Source organism: Tribolium madens, unplaced genomic scaffold (assembly GCF_015345945.1).
Source record: "Tribolium madens isolate multiple individuals breed KSU strain unplaced genomic scaffold, Tmad_KSU_1.1 Scaffold_71;HRSCAF=194;Tcas5.2_LG6, whole genome shotgun sequence".
Taxonomy (NCBI): Eukaryota; Metazoa; Arthropoda; class Insecta; order Coleoptera; family Tenebrionidae; genus Tribolium; species Tribolium madens.
Genome location: NW_025401041.1, coordinates 4344032 through 4371602, shown reverse-complemented (window position 1 = coordinate 4371602; position 27571 = coordinate 4344032). Strand labels below are relative to the sequence as shown.

General features: G+C 35.4%; 8 protein-coding genes across 12 annotated transcripts; 3 read left to right on the top strand and 5 right to left on the bottom strand.

Annotated features, from left to right (window-relative positions):
• Nucleotides 1–18: 18 nt before the first annotated feature.
• LOC123009393 (tyrosine-protein kinase transmembrane receptor Ror-like) lies at nucleotides 19–14475 on the bottom strand. Its single transcript, XM_044405672.1, has 10 exons — nucleotides 14351–14475; nucleotides 14198–14296; nucleotides 5083–5749; nucleotides 4671–5035; nucleotides 3004–3148; nucleotides 2866–2951; nucleotides 2700–2818; nucleotides 2237–2647; nucleotides 1955–2187; nucleotides 19–762 (listed from the first exon to the last, which is right to left on the bottom strand). The coding sequence occupies exons 2-10, from the start codon at nucleotides 14244–14246 to the stop codon at nucleotides 162–164; spliced, it is 2676 nt and encodes an 891-aa protein (XP_044261607.1). The 5' UTR covers nucleotides 14247–14296; nucleotides 14351–14475; the 3' UTR covers nucleotides 19–161.
• LOC123009394 lies at nucleotides 8134–14572 on the top strand. 2 transcript variants are annotated; one of them, XM_044405673.1, is made up of 5 exons: nucleotides 8134–8441; nucleotides 8518–8535; nucleotides 8661–8749; nucleotides 12614–12768; nucleotides 12815–14572. In XM_044405673.1, the coding sequence occupies exons 1-5, from the start codon at nucleotides 8377–8379 to the stop codon at nucleotides 14189–14191; spliced, it is 1704 nt and encodes a 567-aa protein (XP_044261608.1). In that variant the 5' UTR covers nucleotides 8134–8376; the 3' UTR covers nucleotides 14192–14572. The 2 variants fall into 2 exon arrangements, with proteins under 2 accessions (XP_044261608.1, XP_044261609.1); XM_044405674.1 differs by lacking the exon at nucleotides 8518–8535.
• Nucleotides 14573–14649: 77 nt separating this feature from the next.
• LOC123009398 (complex III assembly factor LYRM7) lies at nucleotides 14650–15490 on the bottom strand. 2 transcript variants are annotated; one of them, XM_044405682.1, is made up of 2 exons: nucleotides 15339–15483; nucleotides 14650–15293 (listed from the first exon to the last, which is right to left on the bottom strand). In XM_044405682.1, exon 2 carries the CDS (start codon nucleotides 15252–15254, stop codon nucleotides 14928–14930), a length of 327 nt encoding a protein of 108 aa, XP_044261617.1. In that variant the 5' UTR covers nucleotides 15255–15293; nucleotides 15339–15483; the 3' UTR covers nucleotides 14650–14927. The 2 variants fall into 2 exon arrangements, with proteins under 2 accessions (XP_044261617.1, XP_044261616.1); XM_044405681.1 differs by having other exon boundaries at nucleotides 14683–15268; nucleotides 15339–15490.
• Nucleotides 15491–15956: 466 nt separating this feature from the next.
• On the bottom strand, nucleotides 15957–17712 carry LOC123008653 (chitinase-3-like protein 2). Its single transcript, XM_044404585.1, has 5 exons — nucleotides 17562–17712; nucleotides 17381–17514; nucleotides 16502–17333; nucleotides 16242–16452; nucleotides 15957–16199 (listed from the first exon to the last, which is right to left on the bottom strand). Exons 1-5 carry the CDS (start codon nucleotides 17612–17614, stop codon nucleotides 16035–16037), a joined length of 1395 nt encoding a protein of 464 aa, XP_044260520.1. The 5' UTR covers nucleotides 17615–17712; the 3' UTR covers nucleotides 15957–16034.
• A 132-nt stretch (nucleotides 17713–17844) lies between these two features.
• On the top strand, nucleotides 17845–18454 carry LOC123008559. The gene is made up of 3 exons (XM_044404416.1): nucleotides 17845–17888; nucleotides 17937–18136; nucleotides 18185–18454. Exons 1-3 carry the CDS (start codon nucleotides 17850–17852, stop codon nucleotides 18378–18380), a joined length of 435 nt encoding a protein of 144 aa, XP_044260351.1. The 5' UTR covers nucleotides 17845–17849; the 3' UTR covers nucleotides 18381–18454.
• Nucleotides 18455–18627: 173 nt separating this feature from the next.
• On the top strand, nucleotides 18628–20241 carry LOC123008558 (prohibitin-2). Of its 2 annotated transcripts, none has more exons than XM_044404415.1 (6): nucleotides 18628–18855; nucleotides 18900–19020; nucleotides 19069–19528; nucleotides 19710–19787; nucleotides 19835–19931; nucleotides 20086–20241. In XM_044404415.1, the coding sequence occupies exons 1-6, from the start codon at nucleotides 18723–18725 to the stop codon at nucleotides 20169–20171; spliced, it is 975 nt and encodes a 324-aa protein (XP_044260350.1). In that variant the 5' UTR covers nucleotides 18628–18722; the 3' UTR covers nucleotides 20172–20241. The 2 variants fall into 2 exon arrangements, 1 of the variants encoding a protein (XP_044260350.1); XR_006412965.1 differs by having other exon boundaries at nucleotides 18629–18855; nucleotides 19835–20039.
• A 52-nt stretch (nucleotides 20242–20293) lies between these two features.
• On the bottom strand, nucleotides 20294–24819 carry LOC123008641 (kelch-like protein 17). Its single transcript, XM_044404567.1, has 6 exons — nucleotides 24752–24819; nucleotides 24498–24700; nucleotides 22747–22843; nucleotides 22240–22700; nucleotides 20991–21862; nucleotides 20294–20870 (listed from the first exon to the last, which is right to left on the bottom strand). Exons 2-6 carry the CDS (start codon nucleotides 24687–24689, stop codon nucleotides 20660–20662), a joined length of 1833 nt encoding a protein of 610 aa, XP_044260502.1. The 5' UTR covers nucleotides 24690–24700; nucleotides 24752–24819; the 3' UTR covers nucleotides 20294–20659.
• A 774-nt stretch (nucleotides 24820–25593) lies between these two features.
• LOC123008851 (UPF0669 protein C6orf120 homolog) lies at nucleotides 25594–26562 on the bottom strand. Of its 2 annotated transcripts, XM_044404877.1 has the most exons (5): nucleotides 26472–26562; nucleotides 26351–26415; nucleotides 26181–26305; nucleotides 26013–26129; nucleotides 25594–25960 (listed from the first exon to the last, which is right to left on the bottom strand). In XM_044404877.1, exons 2-5 carry the CDS (start codon nucleotides 26375–26377, stop codon nucleotides 25696–25698), a joined length of 534 nt encoding a protein of 177 aa, XP_044260812.1. In that variant the 5' UTR covers nucleotides 26378–26415; nucleotides 26472–26562; the 3' UTR covers nucleotides 25594–25695. The 2 variants fall into 2 exon arrangements, with proteins under 2 accessions (XP_044260812.1, XP_044260811.1); XM_044404876.1 differs by having other exon boundaries at nucleotides 26351–26562.
• Nucleotides 26563–27571: the final 1009 nt, after the last annotated feature.

Sequence of the window (27571 nt, the reverse complement as noted above, 5' to 3'; positions counted from 1 at the left end):
GTTTAGTTAAAAAATAAATTAAAAAAAACTTGGATATATTTTATAAACACACACTGACGTACACATGACACACAATAGAAAAATGACATAAAAAAGGATAAATACTCATAACATAAAAATTTGGCATAAATTGACTCAAACACAACTCCAGGAACAAAAAATCAATGTGTAATCCTTATTTCAAAATTATCCCCATTTGAATTAACCACTGTATTTTTGGGGCTCATCCCCCTATCAAGCGAATCCTCCTTCCTCCTATGACTCCTCCGATTCCTCGACTGTTCATTACTCAAACTCGTGCTTTGTGTTTTATTCCCAAGACTCGACGTCCGACTCGTGAGACTACTCTGACTCTCATGGTGTCGTTTTCGTTCCCAGGTGGCGCTGTCTTCCTCCGATTTCGAACGACTGTCACTTGTTTTAAAATAGGCACCGTTTAGATTCCCATTTTGTTTCCAAACACGCAATCGGTGACTGATTTCGCCGAAACTGGGACGTCGAACGGCTAATTCGGCCCAACATTCCACCATTAGGGCGTAACAATAGCTGGGGCACGCGTCGGGACACGGGAGCAGCTTCCGGGATCGAATCATATTGATCACTTCCTGGTTGTTGTAACCGTAGTAGGGTTGCAAACCGTAACTGTAAATCTCCCACAGGACGACTCCGTACGACCAGACGTCACTTTCGGTGGTGAATTTGCCGTAGAGGATGGACTCGGGGGGCATCCAGCGGACGGGCAAGAGACTCTTTGATTGCACCCTAACAATGACAGATTAAAATTAGACTGAAAAAAAAAATTTTTTTTTTCAAATTTAAATTCATTAACTGTAGGACGTGATCAAATGACAGTTGCCATAGTAGAGGTCATAAAAACCAAGAAGGATATCGATGGAAGGGATGCGCAGAGACGAAAACTGATCGTGGACGAATCCAGGGGAGTTCTGAGATAAGCTGAGAGCAGTGGCGTGTATTCGCTTTTATTTATTTGAACAAAACAAATAATCCATATATTGTAATGAAAATATTTTGATTTTATTACTTTACTACCAAATAACATTTTTAAGGCATTTGTTCTTTTATAAATTGCAATACTCAGTAACCATTTGAGAAAGTTATTAGAAATTGTTCAACAAGGTTTAAAATTATTACACTAGCGAACACGGAATTTTGGACATCAAATTTATGTCAGTTCAAAAAATGTCAATGTAAGCCACGCTTTATTGTCATCATGATTGACATTTGAAACTAAAATTTGAAAGTTTTAATTGAAATTTAATTTTGGCGTCGATTTTCCGAAACAATAATGCCAGCAATACGTATTTTAACATAGGTTCAATAAATTATTTTGATTTGTTGTCATTTTTTCTATAGCTGTCAGGATAAAAATTACAAAAACCGAAAGTGAGGTTAGTTGTTTAAAGTCCGTTTTACATTTTTTTGTCAGTCAAATGACAAATTGTCCAAAATTCCGTGTCCCCCAGTGTATTAAAATTCTTACATCTACTAGGTATGATAACAAAACATCACTAAAAATGTTTAATATACCTACTTATTAACAGGGGCATCTAATAAATATTAACTTTGAAAAATTAATTAAAATTAATTATGATACAAATATTGTTTTTTAATATGTTTATATTATTAATAAACGAATCTATTCGTTACTTTTTCTTCGTCTTTTATTTGTACAGAAATTAATTAATATCACCGTATATTTGAAATAATCGTAGAGCATCGTATGAATTTTTTATATTTAATATCTCAGTCAAAGAATATAGGAAAAAAATGCAATTCCTTTTTTATCACAGAATAATTCTGTGTTACGTCACTGCTCAAGTTTCCCCACTATCGATATCCTTCTTGGTTTCTATGAGCTTTAACATGCAAAAGTTATCAAAAACCGTTCACGGGATACTTTCCCCAATCAACAGGACGTGATCCAAAAACTTACCGGTAGTAATCGCAACTGTACATATCCCTACTGAGTCCAAAATCGCTGATTTTAACAACCAAATCCTTGGAAACTAAACAATTCCTTGCGGCCAAATCGCGATGAACGTAATGATTTTCGGACAAATATTCCATTCCTTGTGCAATCTGTATGGCGATATGTAAAAATTGGTTCTGGGTCAAACTTTTCCCTTCACTTGGTGAATTCGTGATTAAAAATTCGTGTAAATCACCCTAAAAAAAATTGTGGTAATTTAACAAAAAATTTTTTTGATTGGTTCACCTCTGACATGAATTCAAACAACATACACATAGGTTCCTGTTTTACTACCACTCCTAGTAGACAAATAATATTTGGATGTTTCAGTTCTGAAATTAGTTCAATTTCGCGCTGAAAATCAGCCTGTGTTTTGGCACTGGCATTTTCTTTCAGTGATTTTACAGCAACGAAAATTTTCCCATTTTTTGTTTTGAGTTCACCTTTGTACACTTTACCGAAGGCTCCTTCGCCCAACTCCTCCACAAAAGCGACTTCTTTGTAGGTGTATTGGGGGACGTTCTGATAACCGTTTTTCGTCGAGTGGGAGTTACGTTGTGGGGGGATATTGGGGGGGAGGAGACTGTTTAGTTCCATAGGAGGGGCATTAGGACTACCACTACCATAAATATTCTTATCAGCGACGGGAACATTCATCTAAAAATCAACATTTTTTTTATCAAATTTACAATCATGATAATTGACTAACATTTTGCAAGTTACGTGCAAGTTTATTTCTTCGTCGACAACAAAAAACGCCAAATAGCACAACACTAAAAACAGAGACGGCTATGAAAATCCCAATGACGTACATCCAAACAACGTAGGCTGTGAAATAACGTCAATTACTTAATTAAACAAGTGACAAAACTTACTGCACTTGGTGACGTCACAAGTTTCACGACGAATCGGATCACCATCGACGTAACAAAACGGTTGTGATTCAACGCCACCTGGATTTCTGTAATTTCACACAATTGAAATTTAATTAAAATTGTAATTAGTTAACGCACCTGCAATAATTATGACCGGTGAGTTCCGGGTGTTCAGATAAATGGATGTGGAATTGGTGCGCCCATCTCAAACACTTATTACCAAATTCGCTCATATTTTGAACACCCCTGTATAACTCGCCGTTGTCCCAATAGCATGTATCATCTAAAAATATTTTTTTAATTAGAATTTCAAATTTAAATTCGCTAACCACAGGATGTGATCAAATGGCAGAACAACGATTACCATGGTAACAAATTTTCAAAAATTATTAAAAAACCGTTCACAGGATACTGTCTCGCGTCATGCATTTTCTAATAACAGGACGTAATCCAACACTTATTCAATCACTAAACTTTAAACTTTATAGAAAAAAAACTATCCTTTAATTAGTTTTTTAATAATTTACATTAATAATAATTTAACAAGGAGACATCAGCAAATTTTAATTTTAAAATTTGGAGGTCAAGACGTAATCAAATGTACGAAAAGAAATTAAAAATTTACGTAAAATTTTTTATAGACATACAGTCAAATTAAAAAAAAAGAAATCGTCAATGTCACATTATGGCCTAAAATTAATTATTTCTGTCTAAATGGACGTACTTAAATTTACAAAAATAAATTACTTGGCATCATGAACTTTGGTAATTTGTCATCAAATCAATTTTGTTGTCAAAATGTAAATAATAATATTCATATTTTTGAAATGACATTGACGACCACTTTTTTTGAATTTGACGGTGAATATTTGAAAAAATAATTAAGACAGCTAATTGCAATCAACATTTTTCGATACTTTTTAAGGTAAATTGAAAAAATCATTCAAAGAGAGGTTTTCTGTCCCAATGACAGCATCTAAAAATATGTTTTTTAAAAATTGGGTTTTTCAAAATTAAATGTACTAATTACAGGACGTAATCAAATGACAACTATTACCATAGTAACATGTAAAAATTGCAAAATTATTAAAAACCATTCACTGGATACTTTTCCTAGTCAAACAATTTCTATCGGCAGGACGTGATCCAATAAGAAGTAATAAAATAAGATATCACAAATACAAGAAAGAAACTCAGGATATGTTAAATATTTACGTAAAGGGTTTTCTAAACACATAAACGCTTAAAAAAAGGTAATTATAATAAGAATTTAGAAAACTCTAGCAAAATTTAAAAAAAAGTTGATGTTCTCACATCCTGTCCCAATTAATACAGAGTGGTTATAAATGATTTTCATCTAGCCAGCTTTGGAATTTTTTTGCATGTAACTTTATTTGTGCCGCTCTACTTTTTTGAAAACTCTAGTTCTGTCATTAGTGTCACTTATTAATTAATTATAAATTGTTGTTAATTGAACTTTTATTGTTTCAACTAATTTCCAATAATAACTGATAATGATGTACCTATACTTTAGAAGAAATCAAGTTTATAATTGAAGTCTATTTTCGAAGTGGACGCTTAGTAAACGGCGATTTTTTGATTTTGAGTTAAAACAAGTAGGTACCCCTATTTTCGTAAAGCGGCATTTTTTCTTTTACATAGGAAATTCACAGCTGGCTAGATGAAAATCATTTATATATAACCACTCTGGATAATTACTGGTCGCCGATTTTTCGGCTTCAAATTGTAATTTTTCTGTATTTCAATTGTAAAAAAAAATCCGTTCATCGGATCCTTTCACTTGCCTTTATTGACACTCTCATGATCCACTCCCAATTCGAGACAATTCCTCGAACTAGCTTCGGTTTCATTCGGCAAAAACTGACACTCTTCCAACTCCAAAGTCTTCCCAATGACCGGATGTCGTTTCGCAATGGCATACTCCTTACTACACAACTCAGTCTCCAATAAAAGACAATCTTCTTTACAAATTCTCCTCAATGAACTCCCCAACTTATTCCTCAAATTCTTAAAACCGACATTATCCAATTTAAAGCGATTCATTTTCGTCGTCTGATACATATTGACTTTTTTCGGATCGGTACACAAGGGAAAAGCCGAGTAACACAAACTCGGTCGTGCAAATTTATTACAACTCGATGAAATATCACTAGAAAAAATTATTTGTAGTTATAATTAATTATAATTATGACGTACTTTGACTGCGAAATGACCAGAAAAGCATCACTTAGCATTAATTCGATGTCTTTTTGACTATACGGGGGCTGTACAAAAACATACTGATTCTCCAAGTAATCTTTACAAGTCTCCCCTAAATAAACTTGACAAAACGGCTCACTGAGATTATAAGGCCGTTGCAACGTATTTGTGATCCTCTCATGAGGCAGTTCTGCCAACTTGGCGTCGAAAATTGTCCCTGCTGGAATCGTTGTAATCTCACCGTCGAATTTTAGCGCAACGGTGCTATCAATGCGTCCTGATTCCGTCGCGACGTCTACTAACGCCTGCGATCGGATTTTATCGATGCCGTTCGTCGCCGTACAGTCGTAGAAACCACGATCGAAAAATTCGACGTCGTTAATACGAAGCATGGATCGATGTTTGTGATCACTGGACGATTTTCGAATAATGATACGATCATTGCGTTCGACAGGAACGTTGTTTTTGCGCCATGTGATGGAAACACGATTTGTGTTGTTCAAATCGAGGTTTTGGACTTCACATAATAGACGAATGGTTTTGGTGGTGGCGTCGATCGAAAGGTTGGTAAGAGAACGGATGAAAACAAGAGTGTTGTTCGTGGAGGAGTTGTGGGGGATTAAGTCTTCGTCGTAGTCATCGTAGTCGTTGTCGTTGCCAAACACTGCGCAAAAAAAAACAGATTAAATTTTTTGTCATCGTGTATGCAACCAACAATACACGAAACGATTAGTTCATCGAATATTGTCACTTCTTAATGTTCAAGTTATGCAACCAACGGTCTATGTCTAAATAGTAATGTATAATATAATGTAACCCAGTTGGCAACAAAAAATTGATAAATAAACTTTACTAATTTTCCAACAAATTCATCACTTTCTTCCAATTTTTTTATTGGCCACATATTCTAGATACATAATTGTTGAAAAAAAAATAAGACAGGTAATAATAATCAAAATTTTACGATATTTTTGAGCTAAACCAAAATCATCAAAAAGTACAATTTTTTAAAATTAATTTTTCAAATTTAATTTCATTGCCATACTAACATGCAAAAATTTCAAAAATATTAAAAACAGTTCACGGGATACTTTCCCTTGAGAGGCATATCCTAACGACAGGACGTGATCCAAAAACAAGTAATAAAATCTGATGCGAATTACACCTATTTTGACACTTTTTATTCAATCACCAAACTTTAAAATTTTGAAAAAAAAAACCTATCGCCAACAAAAAACGATTTTATTCTATTGAATTTTAAAATGGAAAAATGAGTGGATTTTTATAAAATTTCGATTTCAGGACGTAATTAAAAGTACGAAAAAAAAAGTAAAAATTTACGGAATAAATTTTCTGGACAGTCAAATTAAAAAATAAGAAGTCAATGTCACATTTTGGCATAAAATTAATTATTCCTGTCTAAATGGACGTATCTAAATTTACAAAAATAAATTACTTGGCATCATGAAGTTTGATAATTTGTCATAAAATCAATTTTGTTGTAAATATAAATAATAATATTCATATTTTTGAAATTACATTGACGACCACTTTTTTTAATTTGACGGAGAATGTTAAGACAGCTAATTGTGATATTTTCGATATTTTTTTATGCAAATTCAAAAAAAAAAACATTCATTAAAATGCTTTCTGTCCAATAACTGCATCTAAAAATATGTTTTTTTAAAAATCAGATTTTTCAAATGTAAATGTACTAATTATAGGACGTAATCAAATGACAGCTATTACCATAGTAACGTGTAAAAATTAAAAAAAATATTAAAAACCATTCACCGGATACTTTTCCTAAATATGTTTATCGAATATTCTCATATCCTGTCCCAATGACAATATCAAAATACAGAGTGTTCAAAAAATCGCGCACTTCCTTGGGTAGTCCCTCAGAGTAGTGAAAAAATGTTTGAAAAATTCTGTCTGTCAAAAAATTTTGACATTTGACTTTTTTTTAAATCTATTTAATAATATTGATGATCTTGTATACAGGCTGTTCAAAAAATCGCGCACTTCCTTGAAAGGGAGTAATTGGGTAGTCTCCCAGAGTACTGAAAACATGTTTAATGCATTTTCTAACAGTAGGACGTGATCCAAGAAGTAATAAAATGTGAGGGCAACTTTGACACTTCTTATTTAATCACCACATCAAAATTAAAAAAAAAAAACTTACTACAGGTCGTGATCAAATGACAGGTCAACAATTGCCAAAGTTTCCATGCAAAATTATTAAATTACAAAAAAAACGTTCACCGGATATTTTCACTGACTATGTAGTTCTACATTAAAATTTAAAATTTTGAAACAAAAATTATCGCTTAATTATTTTTAGTAATTTACATTAAAACAATAAAAAACGATTTTATTGTACTGAATTTTATTATAGAAAGACAATATCAGCGAATTTTTATAAAATTGTAAAAATTGTTGCAATATTGTATGCAACCAACAATACATGAACCGATTAGTTCATCGAATAATGTCACTCGTTTATGTTGAAATTATGGAACCAAAGTGTTTTTATTAGACAACGAAAAATAGGTAACCCAATTGGCAATAAAAATCTCTGATCCCTTAATCCCCGACTCGAATAAATCAAAAAATCAAAACAAATCTATCCTTGAAAAGGCATTAGACAATTAAACGAAAAAATATTTATAATTCATCCACTTTTGTTTATACAAGTTGTGATTTATAGACTGACGTAACTCTAATTTGCAAAATATCAACAAAACACACTCTGTATTTATTTTCCAACAAATTCATCACTTTTCCCTAATTTTTCAATTGGCCACCCTCCAAAATCACAGTTCGAAAAAAAAAAATCAATTTTCTTAAGCACGCCTACACTACACACAACACATCGACATTCTCAAAATAAGTCTCTGATAAATTTAGATCTCGTCCGATTATAAACAGTTAAGAGCGTCGCGACGCCTTACAACGCACCAGAATGAGATACGATGACTCGACGTGCGTTTCTCTCACTTTTCGAAACAAATTCGAATCGGATCAAAGTTAGTCATGTTATCGGGGTCGAAAGCTTCGCTTCGCGCGCCATTGGAGGAGGGTTAACGAGACGCTTTGTGATTGGTCCATTACTATCATTTGTCAAAAATCAACCACGTTGGATATGAAAATGCCGATCAAGACATTGTTGGTATAAACGGAAGAAGTTAAAAGCAGTGACAAAATTAAATAAACGTGAAATGGTTGTGTGTGAAGTGTTTATTTACGGTTTTCGACGTTTGGTGTTTTTAAACGATTAACAGAAAAGTTATGTCGAAATCAATGAACATGCTGAGAACCAGAAGACGGGATAATAACGTTAAACCGAATCGAAGGTATTTAAATAAAAGAAAAATTTGAAAAAAATTGTACAAGTTTCAAAAACACAAAATTTTTTTCTCAATTTTACAGGGATGCGCCTGTTCGCAGGTCAGTAGGTTTGGGAATTTTGATTTAAACTGATCTAACACGGATTTTGGATTGTTTTTTTTTAACAGATTTTCTTTTTTTGAAAAACGATTTTCGGTGAAAATCCTAAATTTTCTTTTCTTTAGGTTGGATCGGAAATCTTCCAGAGGGATGATCTACGAAAACGAAGAACTCAGGTTGAGAACCATCAATATCAATGCGGAAATTGAGAGAGGTACAAAGAACTGATACAGGGGGTTTTCTTAATATTGCAAAAAATTGCAACCACATCGCATACAGGCACGCCACTGGATATTTTTATGTTTCATTAGCGTTATAAAAGTTAGGTGGTTGCAATTTTTTGACAACATCCTGTATAGTACATAAATAAGAAAAAACATCTACAGGGTGCGCCAGAACTCGTGCTCCAGAGAATAATTTCAAGTCAAATAAGATAGCAGGAACATAGAAAAAATGTAAAAAAATTTTGACATTTACTTTTTGACATTTGACATTTTTTTTATATTTATTTAAGGATACTTATGATTTTGTATATGTTTTTTACAATTATTTAGTAAAGGTACAAAAATTTTGCCAATAAAAGCCAGAAATAACATTGAACAGAGTTACAATTTAGGATACAGCTTCCTTGTTTCCTTTTCTAATAACCTGTAGCAAAAAAACTTGAAAAATTATTTTTACAACAGAAATAAATAGAGTAAAAGTGTAAAATTTGAACTCTCATAACTTCGAATTTTTTCCCTGGGGCACGAGTTCTGGCGCACCCTGTATAAGTAATAATCTTCAAATATTATTCAACAGTGCAAAAAATTTGACGTTTCAACAAAAATATTTATTTTTACCAAAACACTAAAGCAATAAAACATAAGTAAATATTTCATTCGTTATAAACACTTGCGAATTCCGCAAAACTTTAAAAAATTTGTAAAAAAAAAACGTAATTTTATCTAAAATAAAAAAAAATAATACTCAAAAGTCCTAATAAATACCGGATAATGTTAAATGACCGTGTTTTTTGTGTTGTTGAGTTGGCAACAATTTTAAATATTACTATGGCCACCTTGATTTTCAAACTCAAATATCACGTTTTTTTTTAAATGACTATGAAACATCCTGATTCTGATACCAAACATTTAATTAACTTTCTGATCAAAGTGGCCTGCGTTTGTGTAATTAAGTTGGCAACGTGTAGTGACAGATGATATGACACTTGACAATTTTCATATTTTCAAAGCAAACTTTGACCAGAAATTTCACTTAAAACGATTACAAACAACTCAGTGTTGCCAACAGACTTTTATGTCATATTTGTATGCAAAGATGAAAATAAAAACAAACAAAATAATAGAATGTTGTTTCTCTCTATTTTAGATTTACATGTTGTTGTAATGAATGAATTTGAGTGTGATTTGAAAAAAAAAATAAAAAATTCGGTTTTTAAAAATGTTCTAAAATCTAAAACTGTTACAAACCATAAAATTTGAACTACTTGCACGCAATTAAGTGTCTATAAAAAACAAGGAAGCAAAATTTATGTATGTGGAACAAGTAAATAAGTATAAAAATTATTTAAAAAACAAAACATACTTAAAGTAATCGCCAATGATTATTTAGGCAACCAAAAATACAGGCTTTTTTCTTAATTACTGTGCTATTTTTGCGCCAAACACAAAGCTAGTCACACGAAAATACTTCAGGAATTCAGTTTAGTACAACATAAAAATTACAAAATATAATAATCTGCGAGCTTGGCCTCATGCCATTGCGTCCAAACAGGAAGAAGTTAAGTGACGTCATCGTGATCTACGCCACTGGTCAAGTAACTGTACAAAATTCTTTTTTTTTTCAATAATGTATCAAATATTTGCGGTTTCTCGAGCAATAAAACGTTCTCAATATAACACAGCAATTTCAGAAATAATTAGCGTGCTGACACACGCAGAAAATAAACTGCGAACCTTGAAGAAAGACCTCAAACACACTGCATTTCTACAAATAGACACGAACACATAAAAAATAGATATTTTTCAATCGATTTACTTAATTCACTCGTTGATTAAGTGTAATTTCAACACATTTTTTTCACGACTGTTTATGTCTCGATAAATAATTGGTACGCCACTGAAAATGTCGGAAAGTAATAAAGATACCAAAATTATCTTATTTAATTCTTTTATCCTTTAATTAATTTCACTAAACAGTAATTAAGTTGACCATTTTACGACACTGGATTAGAAATAAAGAAAAAAAACAGACGAACATCATGTAGCTAAAAATATCCAATTCTAGTGTAAATACAAGATTAAATGTAAAAAAAAAACCAAATGACATTCTAATCATATTCAATAAACAAAATCTTGCGTCAATCAATAACCTCAGAAATATTAGTTTAGATAAGCGATCCAAGCATAATAAATATATGATTGAAGCTCTCAAATTTTTAAACGTCCTATAAATAACGAAAATCAAAAGAAAGAAAGTTATTTGTAAAACAATCGAGTGGTCATTGGGCTTTTTTGTATATTTTTAAACCGGTAGAAGAAACGTTAAAAGTGGGCCATGATAATTTGACGTATGACACGAAAAAATGCAAAACGATCAAAGCCAACTTTGCGTAAAAAGTGGATATGAGCAAAAATACTTATGATTAATTACAAAGCCAGCTGATGTATATTTACACCAACGTCGACTTAATTTAGATGTTTAAAATTGTCATTCTAGGGTCAAACATGTGCTAAAATGTAAATTCCAAAATGGCATTTAGTCGATTTTCAAAAGCCATTTTCATATTTTATTGTCAGATTTGTGTTTCGTTAAGTTGCATGGTTGCTGTCTACGCCACTGGAGCGGTTGGCAGAAAGTTAAAACCCAAAATTTGGTTACAAAAATGTCAAAGCCTTGTTTTAAATATAAAAAGGGTTAAACACATTGAAACAAATAAAAATTTGAACGATTTTAGATGTTTAAAAATGTCATTCTGGAGTCAAAAATGTGTTAAAAAGTATAGTAAGCAAAAAAACTATACAAAATTAAGTGACATTTAGTCAATTTTCAAAAGCCATCTTGACATTTTAATATCAAAATTTGTGTTTTTAAATTTCACGGTTACTTTCTACGCCACTGGAGCAGTTGGCAAAAAATTAAATGACTAAATTGGAGTCCAAAAATGTCAAAAATCCATTGTTTTAAATATAGTTTTGGAAACAATAAAGTAAATAAAGATTTTAACGAATTCAGATGTTTAAAACTGTTCTGGAGTCAAAAATGTGTAAAAATATACAGTAAGAAAAAAATTGAAATCTCAAAATACAAAAATAAAAGGCATTTAGTCAATTTTTAAAAGCCATCTTAACATTTTAATATCAGTTTGTGTTTTAAAGTTTCATGGTGACTTTTTACGCCACTGGGGCGGTTGGCAGAAAATTAAAACCCTAAATTTGGTTACAAAAATGTTAAAACCTCGTTCTAAATATGAAATAAATAAAGATTTGAACGAATTTAGAAGTTTAAAATTGTCATTCTAGGGCCAAAATGTGTAGTAAAAAAAAAGAATTCCAAAATACAAAATTAAATGGCATTTAGTCATTTGACATTTTAATATCAGATTGATATTAAAAATCAGATCAAAAATGTCGAAAATCCATTGTTTTAAATATAAAGAGTTTTTGAACGAATTTAGATGTTTAAAACTGTCATTCTAGAGTAAAAAAATGTGTAAAAAAATACAGTAGCATTTAGTCAATTTTTAAAAGCCATCTTGACATTTTAATATCAGACGTCTGTTACCTTGGTTACCTTCTACACCACTGGAGCAGTTGGCAGAAAATTAAAACCCTTTTGGTTACAAAAAATTACAATTAAACTGTGATTTATAGGTTTTCGGTTACACAACCGATTTAGTTACGTAAATAATTGTTTTCCCACTCCGAATTATGCTCACCTTCGACGTGTTTACATTCTAATTTTGAACAATAACAAATGTACATTTTACGACTGTCATTTTTCCGAATTTTTCGTTTCGTAATAGCATAAACACTTGATTTTGATTTTTTTTAACAACTCATGTTTTCATTTAAAGGTCAATACGATATAAAAAAATTGAAACGTGAAAATGAAATGCTCAAGAAGGAAATCTGGTGTTTGCGCGACGAGTACGACAAACTCGATAAACTCCTCAAAGAAAAAGAGTACGAATTTTCCTCTTCCTCAACTACTTGTAGTACAAGCGATTCGGTGAGTACATATTTAGGAAAAAAAATCCCCAAAAACGTGATTTTAGGAAAGTTGCAGCACTTGTAGTGACGAATCTGAAGAAGTTGAAACGTCCCAAAACCTCCAAAACGTCCAAAAAACCAACATGAAAAATCTCCATTCCGAATTCGATCACTTATCAGTTGTACCGGAAGAAAACAGTACCGAAAATTCCGATAAAAACTCGCTCCAAGAAAATGTTATTAAACCCGACCAGACTTATGAAAACCCACAACCCAAAAATTTTTTTTCACCCATTACAATAAGCAAAGATGATGAATTTTTTAGTGAGAAAATAGTGCCAACTGATGCGAGTAATTTTTACCAAAATATGATTCTCGTGCCGAACACTGAACCAGTACCATCCATGGGCAAAACCACGACTGACTTATTAGTAAAAACTGACAATCACCCATTTGATGGTACTCCCAGTAGAAGCACTTTTAGCAATGGAGGAAACCTAGAAGAGTTACTCAATGATATCGAAACAATTTCGCAGGATATTTTAAAAATTACTAATGATCAAGTTGGCGAGAATGGTACCCAAAAACCGTACAAAAGTGAACTAAATGTGGTACTAATGCCAAACCCGATGCCACTCCTCGGGTTTGAGAAATACAGAAATCTGCAAAACAGTTTTGACAGTTTGCATTCAAAATCAGCAGAAAAACTCAACATCAAAGAGGCTGAAACTTCACCAAACATGCCTACCAACTGTGATCAAACAAATCCATTTTTCAGTGAGCAAAACTCGGATTTTTTCAACTCGCGTTACAACCCTGACAATTTCCAAAAAGGCTCAAAAACGAATCTTCTGGAACTGACCTCATCCGAGTTGATTTCAAGCGAAAATGAAGAGAATCTCAAATTTCAAACGTCAAAAACTGACAACCCTGAGGAGAAAAAATCCCCAAAAGAGAGTTTCCGCCGAAAAGTCTCCATCCATTTCAAGGGCAAAAAAGAGAAGAAAAATTCGATTTTTGATATAAAACTCGGGGCTTCTGAACCGAAACACCAGAAAACCCCAAGTCTAGAGTCGCGCAAGACCCCGGAACCGAAAACTTCCAGTTCCGGATCGGAGAAGAAGAAACCGGAGGAGAAAAAAGCGTCAGTGAGCCCTGACCGGAAACACGTCCATGTCAAAGACGAAAAAAGACACCGGAAGCATAGGAAGAGCCGTCGGGGGACTGTCACCAGCGTGGATCGGCGCTCCTTCTCCGTGTGCACCGACCGGTCGGATCACCGCTTCGGGGCCCCCTTCGACGACCTTCACTCCGAGCGCGAGCGCACCAACAGTCTCAGTAGTTGCGAGACGGTGAAAACGCGAAAAATGTCCAACATTTCCAACATTCCGCTCAATGGAAAAGTGCCGTGGTGTGCTTGTTGGGGCAATGGGTGTATTTAAACTCACCGAAAAGCGTCGATGTTGCGAGGAGGAAGACACAGAGGTGTTTATTCATGATTGGGTCACGACATTGTTCTGGGTCAAGGGGCCAAAAGGTCGATGCACCTGTATGAATCACAAATAAAGCAAAGTCTTAACTGGGGGGATTTTATTACTTACGGCAGATAAATAAATAAATTGCACTGAAAATAACGCTGATTTGTGTAAATATACACAAAGAATGTTTTGGGATGGTTTGACAGAAAAGTTACTAAAAATAGGAACGCACCAAAAAAATGTTGGCAACGCCAAGGAACGGAATTTTGCAGTGGACCAGCACAATAATCAAAATGCAAGACCAAATAACTGTATTTATTAAAAAATACATGTTTTTCAATTAAATCTTGTGTACTATAAACAAAATTTCAATAATACTAATTCTGACACGCTTTCAAAAATTAAACTTGTATGATTAGTTGCATACACCATTTCAAAAAAACACTGAAAATTTATTATTGGACAAAAATACACAAATGTTATAATTCTAAACGTTTATTCTAAGAAAAATCATTTTAAATATTTAATTTCAAAGAACAGTCATTGAAGGGCACATATTACCTCACTTCACGTTATAAAATTAAAACGTGTATAATTGGTTGCATACACAATTTACAAAAACCATTAAACATCTCTTATTGAATATAAATAAACATTTTTTTTAATTCTAACCGTTTATTCTAATAAAATAATCACCTAGTTAGGTTTTTGATTTCTGGGCACAATCATTGAAGGGCATATTATCCAATCTAGGAATTTCCTCCCTGAGCCTAACCTCATATTGCCCAGGTTGTATTTCCCTAGCCTGGATTACAGTAGCCCTTAATTCATTCTCAACTGCTTTCGAATAATTCACTAATTCTTCTATAGCTTGTAAATCAGTCACATTTTTACATTTTTTGTACTCTTCGTTAATTTTCAAACGTGCTTTGGTTAAAGCATTGTTATCCCCTTGAAAAACATACTTTCGGGCCTTGTGAAGGGACTTAAAAGCGTCCAAGACCTCACGACGTAAATTTTGAGCCATTTTTTTCAGAAAAACTGAAATTGTTAATTGTTACATAACCTCAAAAAAAAATGAAAATTAATGTAACGTGTTATTAAGTCTTACCAGTTTAATTTGTAACGTGATTTTAACTAGAATTTAGTATTTGTTTAAAAATTTGACCAAACTTTTGTTTATTTATGTGTGCAGGGTCGCCAACCCAAAACTGACATTTTTGTCGTCTTATCTGACATGACCCCTATTAGCTATTAATATTAATAAATTTTAATTTTCAACGCTACGAAAACATGTTTACCTAATTATCAGTCCGACTTTTAATTTTTCTAATGAAACAATATTTTAGAAAGTATCGCTTTTAAAAAAGTACAGTCAGGGTGACCAATACAAAAATTTTGAGCCATTTTTTTCAGCAAACTGAATTGTTACTTAACTTCAAAAGATATAATAAACGAAAAATGAATCTAATGTGTTAATAAGTCTAATTTGTAACTAGAATTTAATGTTTATTTCAAAATTTGGCCAACATTTTGGTCTATTTATATGTGCAGGGTCGCCAACACAAAACTGACATTTTTCTTGTTTTATTAGTTTAACCATCATTAATCCATAATTTTAATTTTCACCGCTATTAAAACATGTTTATTTAACTATTAATTGTTTGTTACAATTTTTGATCACGTTTGTTACTTTAGAAAGTATAGTCAGGGCTGCCAACACACAACCTCAATTTCAATAACTTTTATTAAAAAAAATTATAATACTTGGATTATCACCATTGTTAACAGCCTCTGTCAGGTCCCATTAAAAAATCGAATAATTCCTGTCCAGAATCTCTTTGACTTTGTTAATAAGTGGAAATTGTCGACTTTGGACATTTGAATCGACTTTGCACACCCCTAAATAATCATCAGCATTCAAGGAATAAACCATAACACCCCCAAATTGGTTGTCTCGTACAAACTCAGCCTAGAACCCCAATTAGGTGAACCCCCAACAAAAAAAACTCACCTTAAATGAAAGACTTTGTTCGTTATCAAAAGCCACCCATTCTGTCCCTTTAGTGGCATAGGGACTTTTCGCGTCCATATCGAAAATAGGGGAAATCTGATTCATGTTCAAAAATGAACAAACTTGAGAGTAGTCCACAAAACCGCCACTTCCGAGCTTCCCGTAGCCCCTCGCTGGGGCATACAGCCCACTATTGTGAATATTCGTCAATCTACAAAAAAAATATTATTTTGAGTGTGATTTTTATGGGAAATTTGTACCGAAAAGTGTGTCCATAAGTGGGCAAACCAATCACAAGTTTCTCCCTTGCCATGCCCTTTGACACCCAATAAAATGCAGTGAAATTAATATTGAGAGTTGAAAGGTACCCCTTATCCTCAATTGAGGGGTACAAAGGCGAGTTTAAACCCGTAAAAGGGGTCAATTTGGTGTAAAAATGGTAATCATAAGCCATCACATTAACAAAATCGACAAATTCGTTCAAATAAGGCACATCGTAGCAATTATCCACGAGGACAATGGGGGCTGCCACCGCCACGGTCACCAGAAACTTCTCCTTGTATTTATTTATCGTCATACGAAACTCCTCTAAAAGCTGCACGAAATGCACCTTCTGCTTCTTGTCCCTCCCTGGGGTCTCATTGGGGAACTCCCAGTCGAGATCAACCCCATCGATACTGTGATTCCGCACCAACTCGGCCACCGACCTAATGAAAACTTTCCGACTCGCGTGACTCAAAACCATGACGTTGAAACCCCCGTCATTCCCAGCCCCGCCCACCGACACCAAAACCTTCAAATTTCCATTGACCTGTTTCAGCCCCACGACAGTTTGGAGCGCCCTTAACTGGTCTTGAGTCAACTCCACACCATTGGGGCCCACCCTGGCGAACCCCACGTTGATGTGGGTGCACAAAAAGGGGTCTATTTTCTCAGGTTGGAGACTACCACTACCCCCTGGGAAATTATAATAGCACACTAGTTTAAAATCCGTGATTTTTGGCACGTCGTCTTCGATGGAGAGCAGCCCCTTGTCGAGGTTTCTGAGACGGGTGCTGTAGATTTTGGCACGATGGGGGGCCTGAACTGGCACTGAAAACACAAAAATAAAGTAGGGCTCCACTGAAGTTGTGACATACCTTCGATGTGACTTTGGGGGTATAAAAGAGTCTCGTTGGTTTTAAGTATAACCGTGTAAATACCACAAAATATTATCACAGGGACGGTTATAACCGTAATTATGAACAAAGTACGGCCGTCGAACCATCGTCTCCTAAAGGGGGCTAACTCACTATTTGTCAAAAAACAAACAATTATTACCTGTTATTTCCTAATAAAACGAACTGAGAATGGCCAGAATAAACGTCTGTCATTCTTTTAAGGTTATGTTTTTGTTGACATGAAACGAGGTCACGTGACCGGATGTGTTTCCCAGAATTTGAATTTATTAATAAGGGTTTAAAAAATTGATAAAACACAAATTTTGATGTGCTGATTACGTTTTTGTATCAAACTGAGGCTTAAATAGTTGAACAAAAATGTTATTGTAAAAGTAATACTCCATGATAAGATAAAAAACTAAATCCATAATTTGGCATTGTTAACACAATGAAGCCGTTATTTGCGTTGTTTTTTATATTCGTGGCTGTAAAATCATTAATTTATATAAATTGTGGTTTTTATGGGTATTTTTAGGTCAGAAGTGATGTCAGAGTGTGTAATAACATAAAATGCGAACCTAAAGATGAGTTTTTAAACGGCGAAACGGATGAATGGAATGACTTTATGGATAATTTAGTTAAAGAAACATTTAAAACAAGATCACTGTCCTGTGTGACTAACAGTTCTCAAATTGTTACAGTTGATCCAAGTGATGATATTGTCTGGGATTTGCGGTTTGTTAGTTTTTTTTTGTTAATAAATTAATTTAATTAATGTTTCAGGTTTAAAATTTACAGTGAACGTAAAATTGAAGGAGAGAAAACATTAAATGATTGTTATTGCGACTTTACTGATTGTAAAAGTGACGAATTTAGGAATTGTTTAGCTGAGGCAAGAACTGCAATGAAAAATGATGTACAAAAAGTTCTAGTGGGTGTTATTGGTCAATATTTAGCTGATCAAATGATGAAATGTTAAATAAATTAATTAAAATGTATGAAATATATAAATATTAATAAAAAACCTAAATTGTTCAAATTTACCGCTCTTCTGTAGTAATTTTTACATTTTGTGGCCAATGTTGCCATTTTCCTCCAGTCACATTATTCGGTTTTATCTTAATTTGCATAATTGTAATTTATAATTTTTATTGAGTTTTGATTAATACGTAAATACTTAAGCTATATAATATTAAAAAAATTAATCCCAATGTAATTTTTTTTGATATCCCCCTTTCATTGTGGCCACCCTGCTTGTCATCACCGCCATTTTCCTCGAGTCACATTTTCCCGTTGTGTAATTGTGTAATAGCCCCCAGAAATGGCCCAAAGCAAGTTAAATGACTTGGCCGGCAAGTTCGGCAAAGGGGGTCCTCCTGGACTCGGCCTCGGCCTGAAACTTCTAGCCGTTGGAGGCGCCGCTGCTTACGGAATCTCTCAAGCCATGTATACCGGTAAGCCCCATCACTTTCATTTCATTTTTTTCACTTGAGTTTAGTCGAAGGGGGTCACCGTGCGATCATGTTCAACCGCATTGGGGGCGTACAAAAGGATATCTACACTGAGGGGCTACATTTTCGCGTGCCGTGGTTCCAATACCCCATCATTTACGATATTCGGTATGTATAATTTATTCAGTGGGTTAGTGAGTAAGGGGGCTGTTTTAGGTCAAGACCACGCAAAATCTCCTCACCAACGGGGTCAAAAGACTTGCAAATGGTTAATATTTCCCTGAGGGTGCTTTCGAGGCCTAATGCGAGTCAATTGCCGATTGTTTATAGACAGTTGGGGCTTGATTACGATGAAAAAGTCCTGCCTTCGATTTGTAATGAGGTTTTGAAGTCGGTGGTTGCGAAATTTAACGCCGCCCAATTAATTACACAAAGACAACAAGTGTCGCTTTTGGTTAGGAGGGAATTGACTGAGAGGGCGCAGGATTTTAACATAATTCTCGATGATGTTTCGATTACTGAACTGTCGTTCGGGAAAGAGTACACAGCTGCTGTTGAAGCCAAACAAGTGGCGCAACAGGAGGCCCAAAGGGCTGCTTTCATAGTCGAAAAGGCCAAACAAGAGAGACAACAGAAGATTGTGCAAGCTGAGGGTGAAGCCGAAGCCGCCAAAATGATATCCTTTTTATGCTTTACTTTTCTATTATTCTTGTTTGTTTTTCCTTAATTTTTGAGTAATTTTGCAAAATTGCTGGTAAGTCGTTCCTGACTAAATTAGTTAGAGTAGTCATAGCCGACTAGCCAGATTTTTAGTGTCTAGTTCTTGTTTAAAAATTTTTTTCTTAACTTGAGTTTACTTAGGTGAAGCAATTTCCAGAAATCCAGGCTACTTGAAATTGAGGAAAATCCGAGCGGCCCAGAATATTTCACGAACTGTGAGTTTTTCCCCAATTTGAGTTTAAATTTAATTAAAAATTTCTAGATTGCTAATTCGCAAAACAAAGTCTACCTCAGTGGCAACAGCCTACTGCTGAATATTTCTGATAAGGAGTTCGATGATCAGTCTGACAAACTCAAACGTAAGGATTGAGTCTAGTTTTAAGTCAGTAGTGAGTGAAAATTTTTATATCGGAAGAATATTTCTTTGTTACTATTTGTAAAAATATTCCTAAGTCCCAAATAAATGCGTAAGTTGTTACGAAGTCTTGTTTGATTTTGTCACCCCTTTTGTAGGTTTTGAGTACGATGTCACAACGGGAAGTACTGATAAAAGTGTGCTGAGGACAGCACGGAAAGTGGCAACACGAATTGCAGGATAAAGTGATGTTTGGACTCTTGTAGATTTTATATTTTGGTTATTATTGTCCAATAAAGGCTTTTGTTTATTAATACTGCGTTTCTCTTTTAAAAAAATCAAATCCAGGGAATTTTTAGTGTTTTTTATTTCTGACATCAAGCTACACAACAATGGCAGTGTTTAAATCAAGCTAGGCCAAGCTGCGCTTCGTTTGTTTTCCCAGAGATAGATAGAAAAACTCAAACAGTAAATCTGTGCACAATAAACTACATCGTTGCATAATTCTAATAGAAAAATTCAAATTTGGCGCCACTTTTCAACGGCGCCAATTTCAAAATCAAATCCTCTATTTCGGTTATTTCACACATTTAAAAGCTTAAATAACCGGAAATTGGACACGTACCGTGTCATATAAATATATAAATTTGCCTGAAACAATTTTTGGTTCTTTTCGTTATCACAGAACGTCGTATAATTGCACGGAAAGAATTTTTGTACCTTGGAGTTGTTTCAACTCATTGTTTGCTTTAAAACGTATTCTAGATTAATACAGTCGAGGACAGCGCCCCCCACGGAACTTCGGCGAATGGACATGGACGCAACCACAGTCCATTTGTTCAATTTCGGGTCGTATTTTTCGACAGAATTGAGGCTTGAAGAGCCGTCGTTGCCCCCCAGGGCGTAGATGAAGCCGTCCATTGCGACAATTTCATGAGTGGACCTGAAAAATAAAAAGTACAGTGCAGAGCAGAACTAATACGAAGATGTTTGTACTGGTTTTTGAGCAAAATTTTGTTAAAAATGAAAAAGTACAGTGCAGGGCAAAGCTAAGGCGAAATACCTCCGATTATGCATCGCAGCGATTGGCTCCCAGGCATTTCTCCTCACATTAAACTTCTCCCCACTCGACATACACATCGTCCCGTCGTTCCCCCCAATGCAGTACAAATGCCCGTCATAGGCCACCACTCCACAGCTGCTCCTCCTACTCGACATGGAGGGGATAGGCGCCCATGTCCCCTCCCTCGGATCAAACCTCTCCACCGACGCTTGATAATTCGTAGAATCGAACCCCCCTAAGGCATAGATACAATTCTCCACCACTGCAATCCGACAATACCGCCTCCTGGTGTTCATCGCTGGACAACTACACCAAATCCCCGTCAAGGGGTCGTACCGTTCCATGGAACTCAAACAGGAAGCCCCATCGTAGCCCCCACACACGTAAATCAAACCATCGAACGAGCAAATGCCCAGACACGATCGTTTGGTCCCCATGGGGGTGATGGACGTCCAGGAATTGACCAAGGGGTTGTAGCACTCGGCGGTGGCGAGGTCCGAGTTGCCGTCGTAGCCACCGACGACGTAGAGGAGACGCCGCAGGCCGGTGACTCCCGAACGGGAGCGGCGCCACAACATGGGGGCGATGACGGACCAAGAGTCGTTTTTTGGGTTGTAGACCTCGCATTCGGAGTGGATAGCGAAGAGGGAACCGCCACCGACGGCGAAGAGGTAGGGGTCGGCGCCTTTGGGTTTGCGTTCGATGGTGCGAGAGGTCGATAAGGCACAGCGACGCTCGGGGGCTAAATGGTAGCGCATGGCTTCGAGGAGGAGCTCACGGCAGTCGCTGTCGTCGCGGATGAGGCGTTCGTTGTCCACACGTGTCATAAGAAACTCGCGGTTGACCAAGGGGAGACGCACGTGGACCATTAACTAAAAAAATTAAAATTTTACCGAATTATTAGGCAACCAACAATACACCATTTTTTGAAACTTGAAATAAAGACGAGAGTCAGTCAAGAGTTCTTTACCTACATGTCAAAACTCTCAAAACACAAAAAAAGTTGATCAGATTAGATATTTTATTAAAATTGTTGTTTTTTCAATATTGTGGTATGCAACCAGCAATAAACTCGTGATAATAAATTTTATGACCCACGCATAAAAACTAGAATATTTGATCATTAAACGTTTGCTTGTTCTGTAATATAGTCTTTTACGTTCAATTTGATGATTTAGTTGGTGAGGAAAGCAATTTCCTTGGTGTGTGGTTATGCAACCAGTAAATCACCCAAGGTGAAACCACCCACCTGCGAGATATACCGACTTCTCTCGGCCAAATCATGCTTCACCCAATTCAAAACCGCTGTGAAGACATCCTCCTCTGAGGAAATATTCAAGTGGCTGTTTGAAATCAACTCTTTAACTTCTTCAAACGGTAGTAAGAGAAACTCCTCGGTGGCCACCACCTGCTGGAAGTTCTGCAAGGCGTAGACGTGCGACTTGAGATGCAACTCTTTGCAACAATGCGTGTCTGCGAAACTCCTGATTCCGAGACAGTTTGTGGGATGGAGTTGCCGTAGCAGGAATTTGCAGCAGGCTTCGCGGACTTCTTGCATTTGCAGGACGCTGCTGGCCGGGAGGAGGACTTGGACGTTGTCGGGGGTGATGAGGATTTGGCCCGTGTAGGAGTACTCGATGAGGAGGTCGATGGCGGTGGGGTCGAGGTCGTGGATTGTGATTTCGCTCTGGTGTTGCTCTTTCATGTCGCCTGGAAGGTGGGGGTTAGTGAGGGTTGGGGTTTGGGGGGTACGTACCGTTGAACATGGCGAAAAAGTAGGGACTAACTGAGGCTAAGACCACCTTATGGGCGCTAAATCGCTCTAAGCCTATTTTTAACGTTATGTCACAGAGCTACAACAAGAAAACGTGCAAGAAAATGATGGCTAATTTATTCAAATAAACTACGGTGAATTAATTTCAAGACGAAAAGTTAAATTAAATTAAAACTGATTCATATAACGTTTTTTACATTTCTAGAGGTCCTAATGACTAAAAAAAGTGCATAAAACGTTACTGGGTTAAGTTTAAAAAATTAAGTAAGTTGAGTTGTCATAGTTTAATCAGGCCAAATTAGTCATAAAAATAGTGGTGAAATAACGAAAATTCCGACAGAGCTAAATTTTGGGGGAGACTTTAGGTACACCATTGGAAATAAAGTGTCAAAAGTCCCCATCGATCCCATGTGTGCTAAAAAAGTTATTCAGGATCAAAGGTCAAAATTTGAGGTTTTTTAATTTTTTTTCGAAAACGGTAAGTTTTATCAAAAAAGTAGCCCAGACAAAAATTATAGATCTTAAAATTATCTACAAAAATGGTCTTTATACTTCTTTTCTAAGAATAACCATTCCTGGGATATTGCGATTCTAAAAGTTGAAGGAGTAACGTTCTACATCATATTCACATACAGAGTGCGCCAGAACTCGCACCCCAAAGACAAATGCCATGTAGGATAAGGTACCAGGAACATAGACAAAATAAAAAAAAAATCTATCTATAAAAATTTCAAAGTTATGAAAGTTTAAATTTTACACTTTGACTATTTATTTCTGTTGGAAAAGTGATTTTCCAAGTTTTTTTGCTACAGGCTATTAGGAGCGGAAACAAGGAAGCTGTATCTTAAACTGTAACTCTGTTAAACTAATGACTCATAAAAACCACCCCAATAGCCTATAGCAAAAAAACTTGGAAAATTATTTTTCCAACAGAAATAAATAAAGTCAAAGTGTAAACTTTAAATCCTCATAACTTCGAAATTTTTAAAGATAATTTTTTTTTTAATTTTTTCTATGTTCCTGGTACCTTACCCTACATGGCATTTGTCTTTGGGGTGCGAGTTCTGGCGCACTCTGTATGTGCATATGATGTAGAACGTGACTCCTTCAACTTTAAGAATAGCGATATCTCAGGAATGGTGATTCTTAGAAAAAAAGTATAAGGACCATTTTTGTAGATAATTTTAAGATCTATAATTCTTGTCTGGGCTACTTTTTTGATAAAACTTACCGTTTTCGAAAAAAATCTAAAAAAGTCAAATTTTAACCTTTGACCCCGAATAACTTTTTTAGCCCACATAGGATCGATGTGGGCTTTTGACACTTTATTCCTAATGGTGTACCCAAGATCTCCACCAAAATTTAGCTCTGTCGGAATTTTAGTTATTTGAAATGTCTATTTTGAGTTAAAAAAATTATGATGAGTTATAGCTAATAAGTAACAGCGATATTAAAACAAATCAAATAAAAGGAAAGGAATTTTGAGAGGAAAGAGGAAAGTTAATTTTCTTAAAAAGCTTCAATGTTTAATTTTTTGTTACAACGAGGAACTCAAACTGTATTTTTGCGTATTGATTTTCGATAACATAGTGTTTGCTCCGAAACTGATTTTATTTAATAATTTTTTTCGCCTTGAAATTAATTCAATTTAAGTCCAATCTATCTCGTCTAAAGCGTCTTTCAGGGCGCCCCGACGCCCACCTAGGTCAAAGCCATCCACTTAACCGACTAACCTGTCCTTGCTGTTTCATTTTTTGGATATTACTCAGCGCAAAACTGCAATGCTCCACCGTCTTGAGGCAATACCCCTTGGGGGTGAACAGCGGCGACTCGCACTCCTCGTTTGTGGGGGTCTGCGTCGAGGCCTCGAACACCACGTTCACCGGAGGACTGCTTCCCGGAGACACGTCGTTGTCGCAACTCATTTTTTTTTCTTCTAAATAGTGAAAAAAGTGCACTTTTACTCACGGAAAACGCGCAAACTTACCCCCGTGCTAGCACCACACCATTATTTAAAAGTCAGTCAATAAAATTCATCGCGCGTTTGCTTTTATAGGGGCAGAGAGAGGGACAGAGATAGTGGGTAAGTGAGTGCGACGAGGATGGGGTGATGGGACGTTGGTGGTTAATCACCTCGTGGTCGTTGCCCCTGCGAGGGGTGCCAACTTTACGACATTTCTGTTTTGTTTGTTGCATAACAGAGCGGAAATGTTCGACGATCGATCTGATTTTCGAGAAAAGGTCGATGGGGGTAATAAAATAACCATAAATTATTTTTTATAGGCGGAGTCGCATTTGGGGTTATTGTGTTGGCATTCAATTTTTTTTCAATACTTTAATTACTAATCAATAATAAGCAAATTAATCATTATTTTAAACACACGAACTAATAAGAAAATAAATTAGCATAATTCTCTTTTTTTCCAATTTATTTTGCCAACTCTATAAAGTAAAAAATTCAAAACTTTAAATTTTAATGTTCACAAAACACAAGATAAACTCAACAATAAAAATAGTTTTACTATAAGGAAGTTTCTTTGTAATTACCGAATACTTGACCTAGTTTAGTTAAAACTGATACAAGAAAAACAATTACTTCAAAGTATACAAATTTATGTTATTGATGCGTCAGGCCACTTTTATGGTTTTTTAATGTATACAGAAACGTAATATCTGTTTTGGCAATTTGTTCAGAGACAAAATTATTTAAATCAAAGTCTTGTTTTATAAAAACTGAATTTAAAATTATAAAAAATTGACAAGGTTTAAAGAGGTATAATTGGTTGCCTACACTACAAATAAAATTATTTAAATGTAAATTAAACTTAATAAATTTGAACATTTATTGACACAGCCTGTATACATCACCATCTCTTTTGGTAAAAAACTTAAAATAATTGTACTCTAAAATGGCGGTTTGCGACTAGGATATTACAAGAAAAGCATTTCAAACAGCTCTAAAAAAGGCCACAAGCCATTGGGTATATTCTTTAACTTCTTTTTTCCTTTAGAAACTTTTCTAACTTCCTTTTTTTCGTTCACTGTGTATTCAACATTATTTTCCACTTGTATTTTGAAAGGATCATCCTCTTCAAATAAATTGCTGTCAGTGTCAGCCGGCAGTTGAAACACTTCCAAAGTGTATTTATTCGAAGCCGAATAGCCGTAAATACCAACAGCCATTGGTCTTTTCATGCTAAAAATTTGAAAAATTACTTTAGCCAAGACGCAAACCTAAATTTCAGTACTTTCTCGGAATCGTAACAGAATCAGTACCGCACGTTGCAGAATGAAAATCGTAAGAGTCAGGGTGGTAGGTGGGCGAGGGTGTCTTTTCAGAAACATAAACGTCGGCGTCACCTTCCCTGAAAAATTTTTCTTAAGTCGGGACGCAAACCAAAAACTGAAAAACCTACAAACTTTCCAAAACTAGCAATAAATTTCCAGGATGCATTATTTTATAATAAACGAATTCCTGGCCGTTGACTTCGCCCTCCAATTTGAACAGCGAGACTTTACCAGAGACGTATACCAGACACGACTGGAAAGTGAGGTTAAGTCAAGGGGGTACAAAATTGAGCCTTACCAAGAGAATGGCCAGTTGGGGTTGCATTTTTGCACATTGCCCAGCTCGACAAGAGAGAATTTTATCTGAAAAGCCCCCAAACTTGTTACCTTGGTTTGAAATCGGGTTACGTCAAAGTTACCCTTGAGTTAATTTTGGGGCTTTTTGGTGTTATATAAGGTTTGAAAAACTTGAATTTGTACGATTACGTGTATTTGTGTTTATAAATAAATAACCTACAAAAATTATTGCTGGAAGCGTCACCTATGTTGTGCAAAAATTTGTAACTACATAATGGCCATTACAGGACGGGTTGTGGTCCAGACTACTTTTTTTTATAAAAGTTGCGTTAAATAGTTTAATTTAATTCAAATTTAATTTAATTTGAATCTTTGTAAAATTAGAGTTGTTTGAAGTGAGACTGGTAAATGTACGATAAAAAGTATAAAGAAAATGGCGGCTACAATATGGCGTCAAGTTTTGCATTGTAATAATAGATGGTTGGAGCAGGAATCGAATTCGAACCCTCTTTCCTCTTTTATTCTTTTATTAGGGTATCAATGATAGTTTAGTAGGGGTTGGGGTGGACTAGGATTGCTTTGTTTGTTTTTCTAGGGCGGTGAGGGTTAATTCTAGTGTATTAATTCGTACCCTTGTTGTAGTAATCCTATTTGTATTATTTCTTTCTCGGATTTTAGCTCAAGTTTTTAGTTAAAGTTTTTTTTGTTTTGAAAATTTAAATAATGGCGCGCTGAATTCGCGAATTTTCGTCCCAATAAACCCCGCCAGATGTCTCTGTAATTAAATTCGCGAATAAGTTGTAGTTGATATTGAAATAATCGGTCTGATCCAACGTTTTTTTCTCGTTTATCTCTTGAATTCGGCGTCGTTTCCGTCGTGGCGGTGTGTGAGCCCCGTCGGGGGCTGCGACCGCCCCCAACGCGTGTAGATCGCGGTAGTCCGTGCCCGATTCGCGACTGTTTCGCCGTGGGTAAAGGTAGGCTTCGGCTTGACCTAATTTAAATTTTTTCGCTGAAAACTCATTCCGGCGGCAGTTTTTCCGGTTGTGTTGGTGTTGTTGGGTGTCGTGTTCGTCGGTGGGGCCCTTTTCCGGGCGCCGCGCGCTGGAAAATCGTCCGTCTTTGAGGTTACTTCGGATGGGTCCATTTTCCGGGGAAATGGGGCCTGCTGGCCCCCTTACGTAACGCCGACGCGGGACGACGGATTATTTGGGGTCGTCGG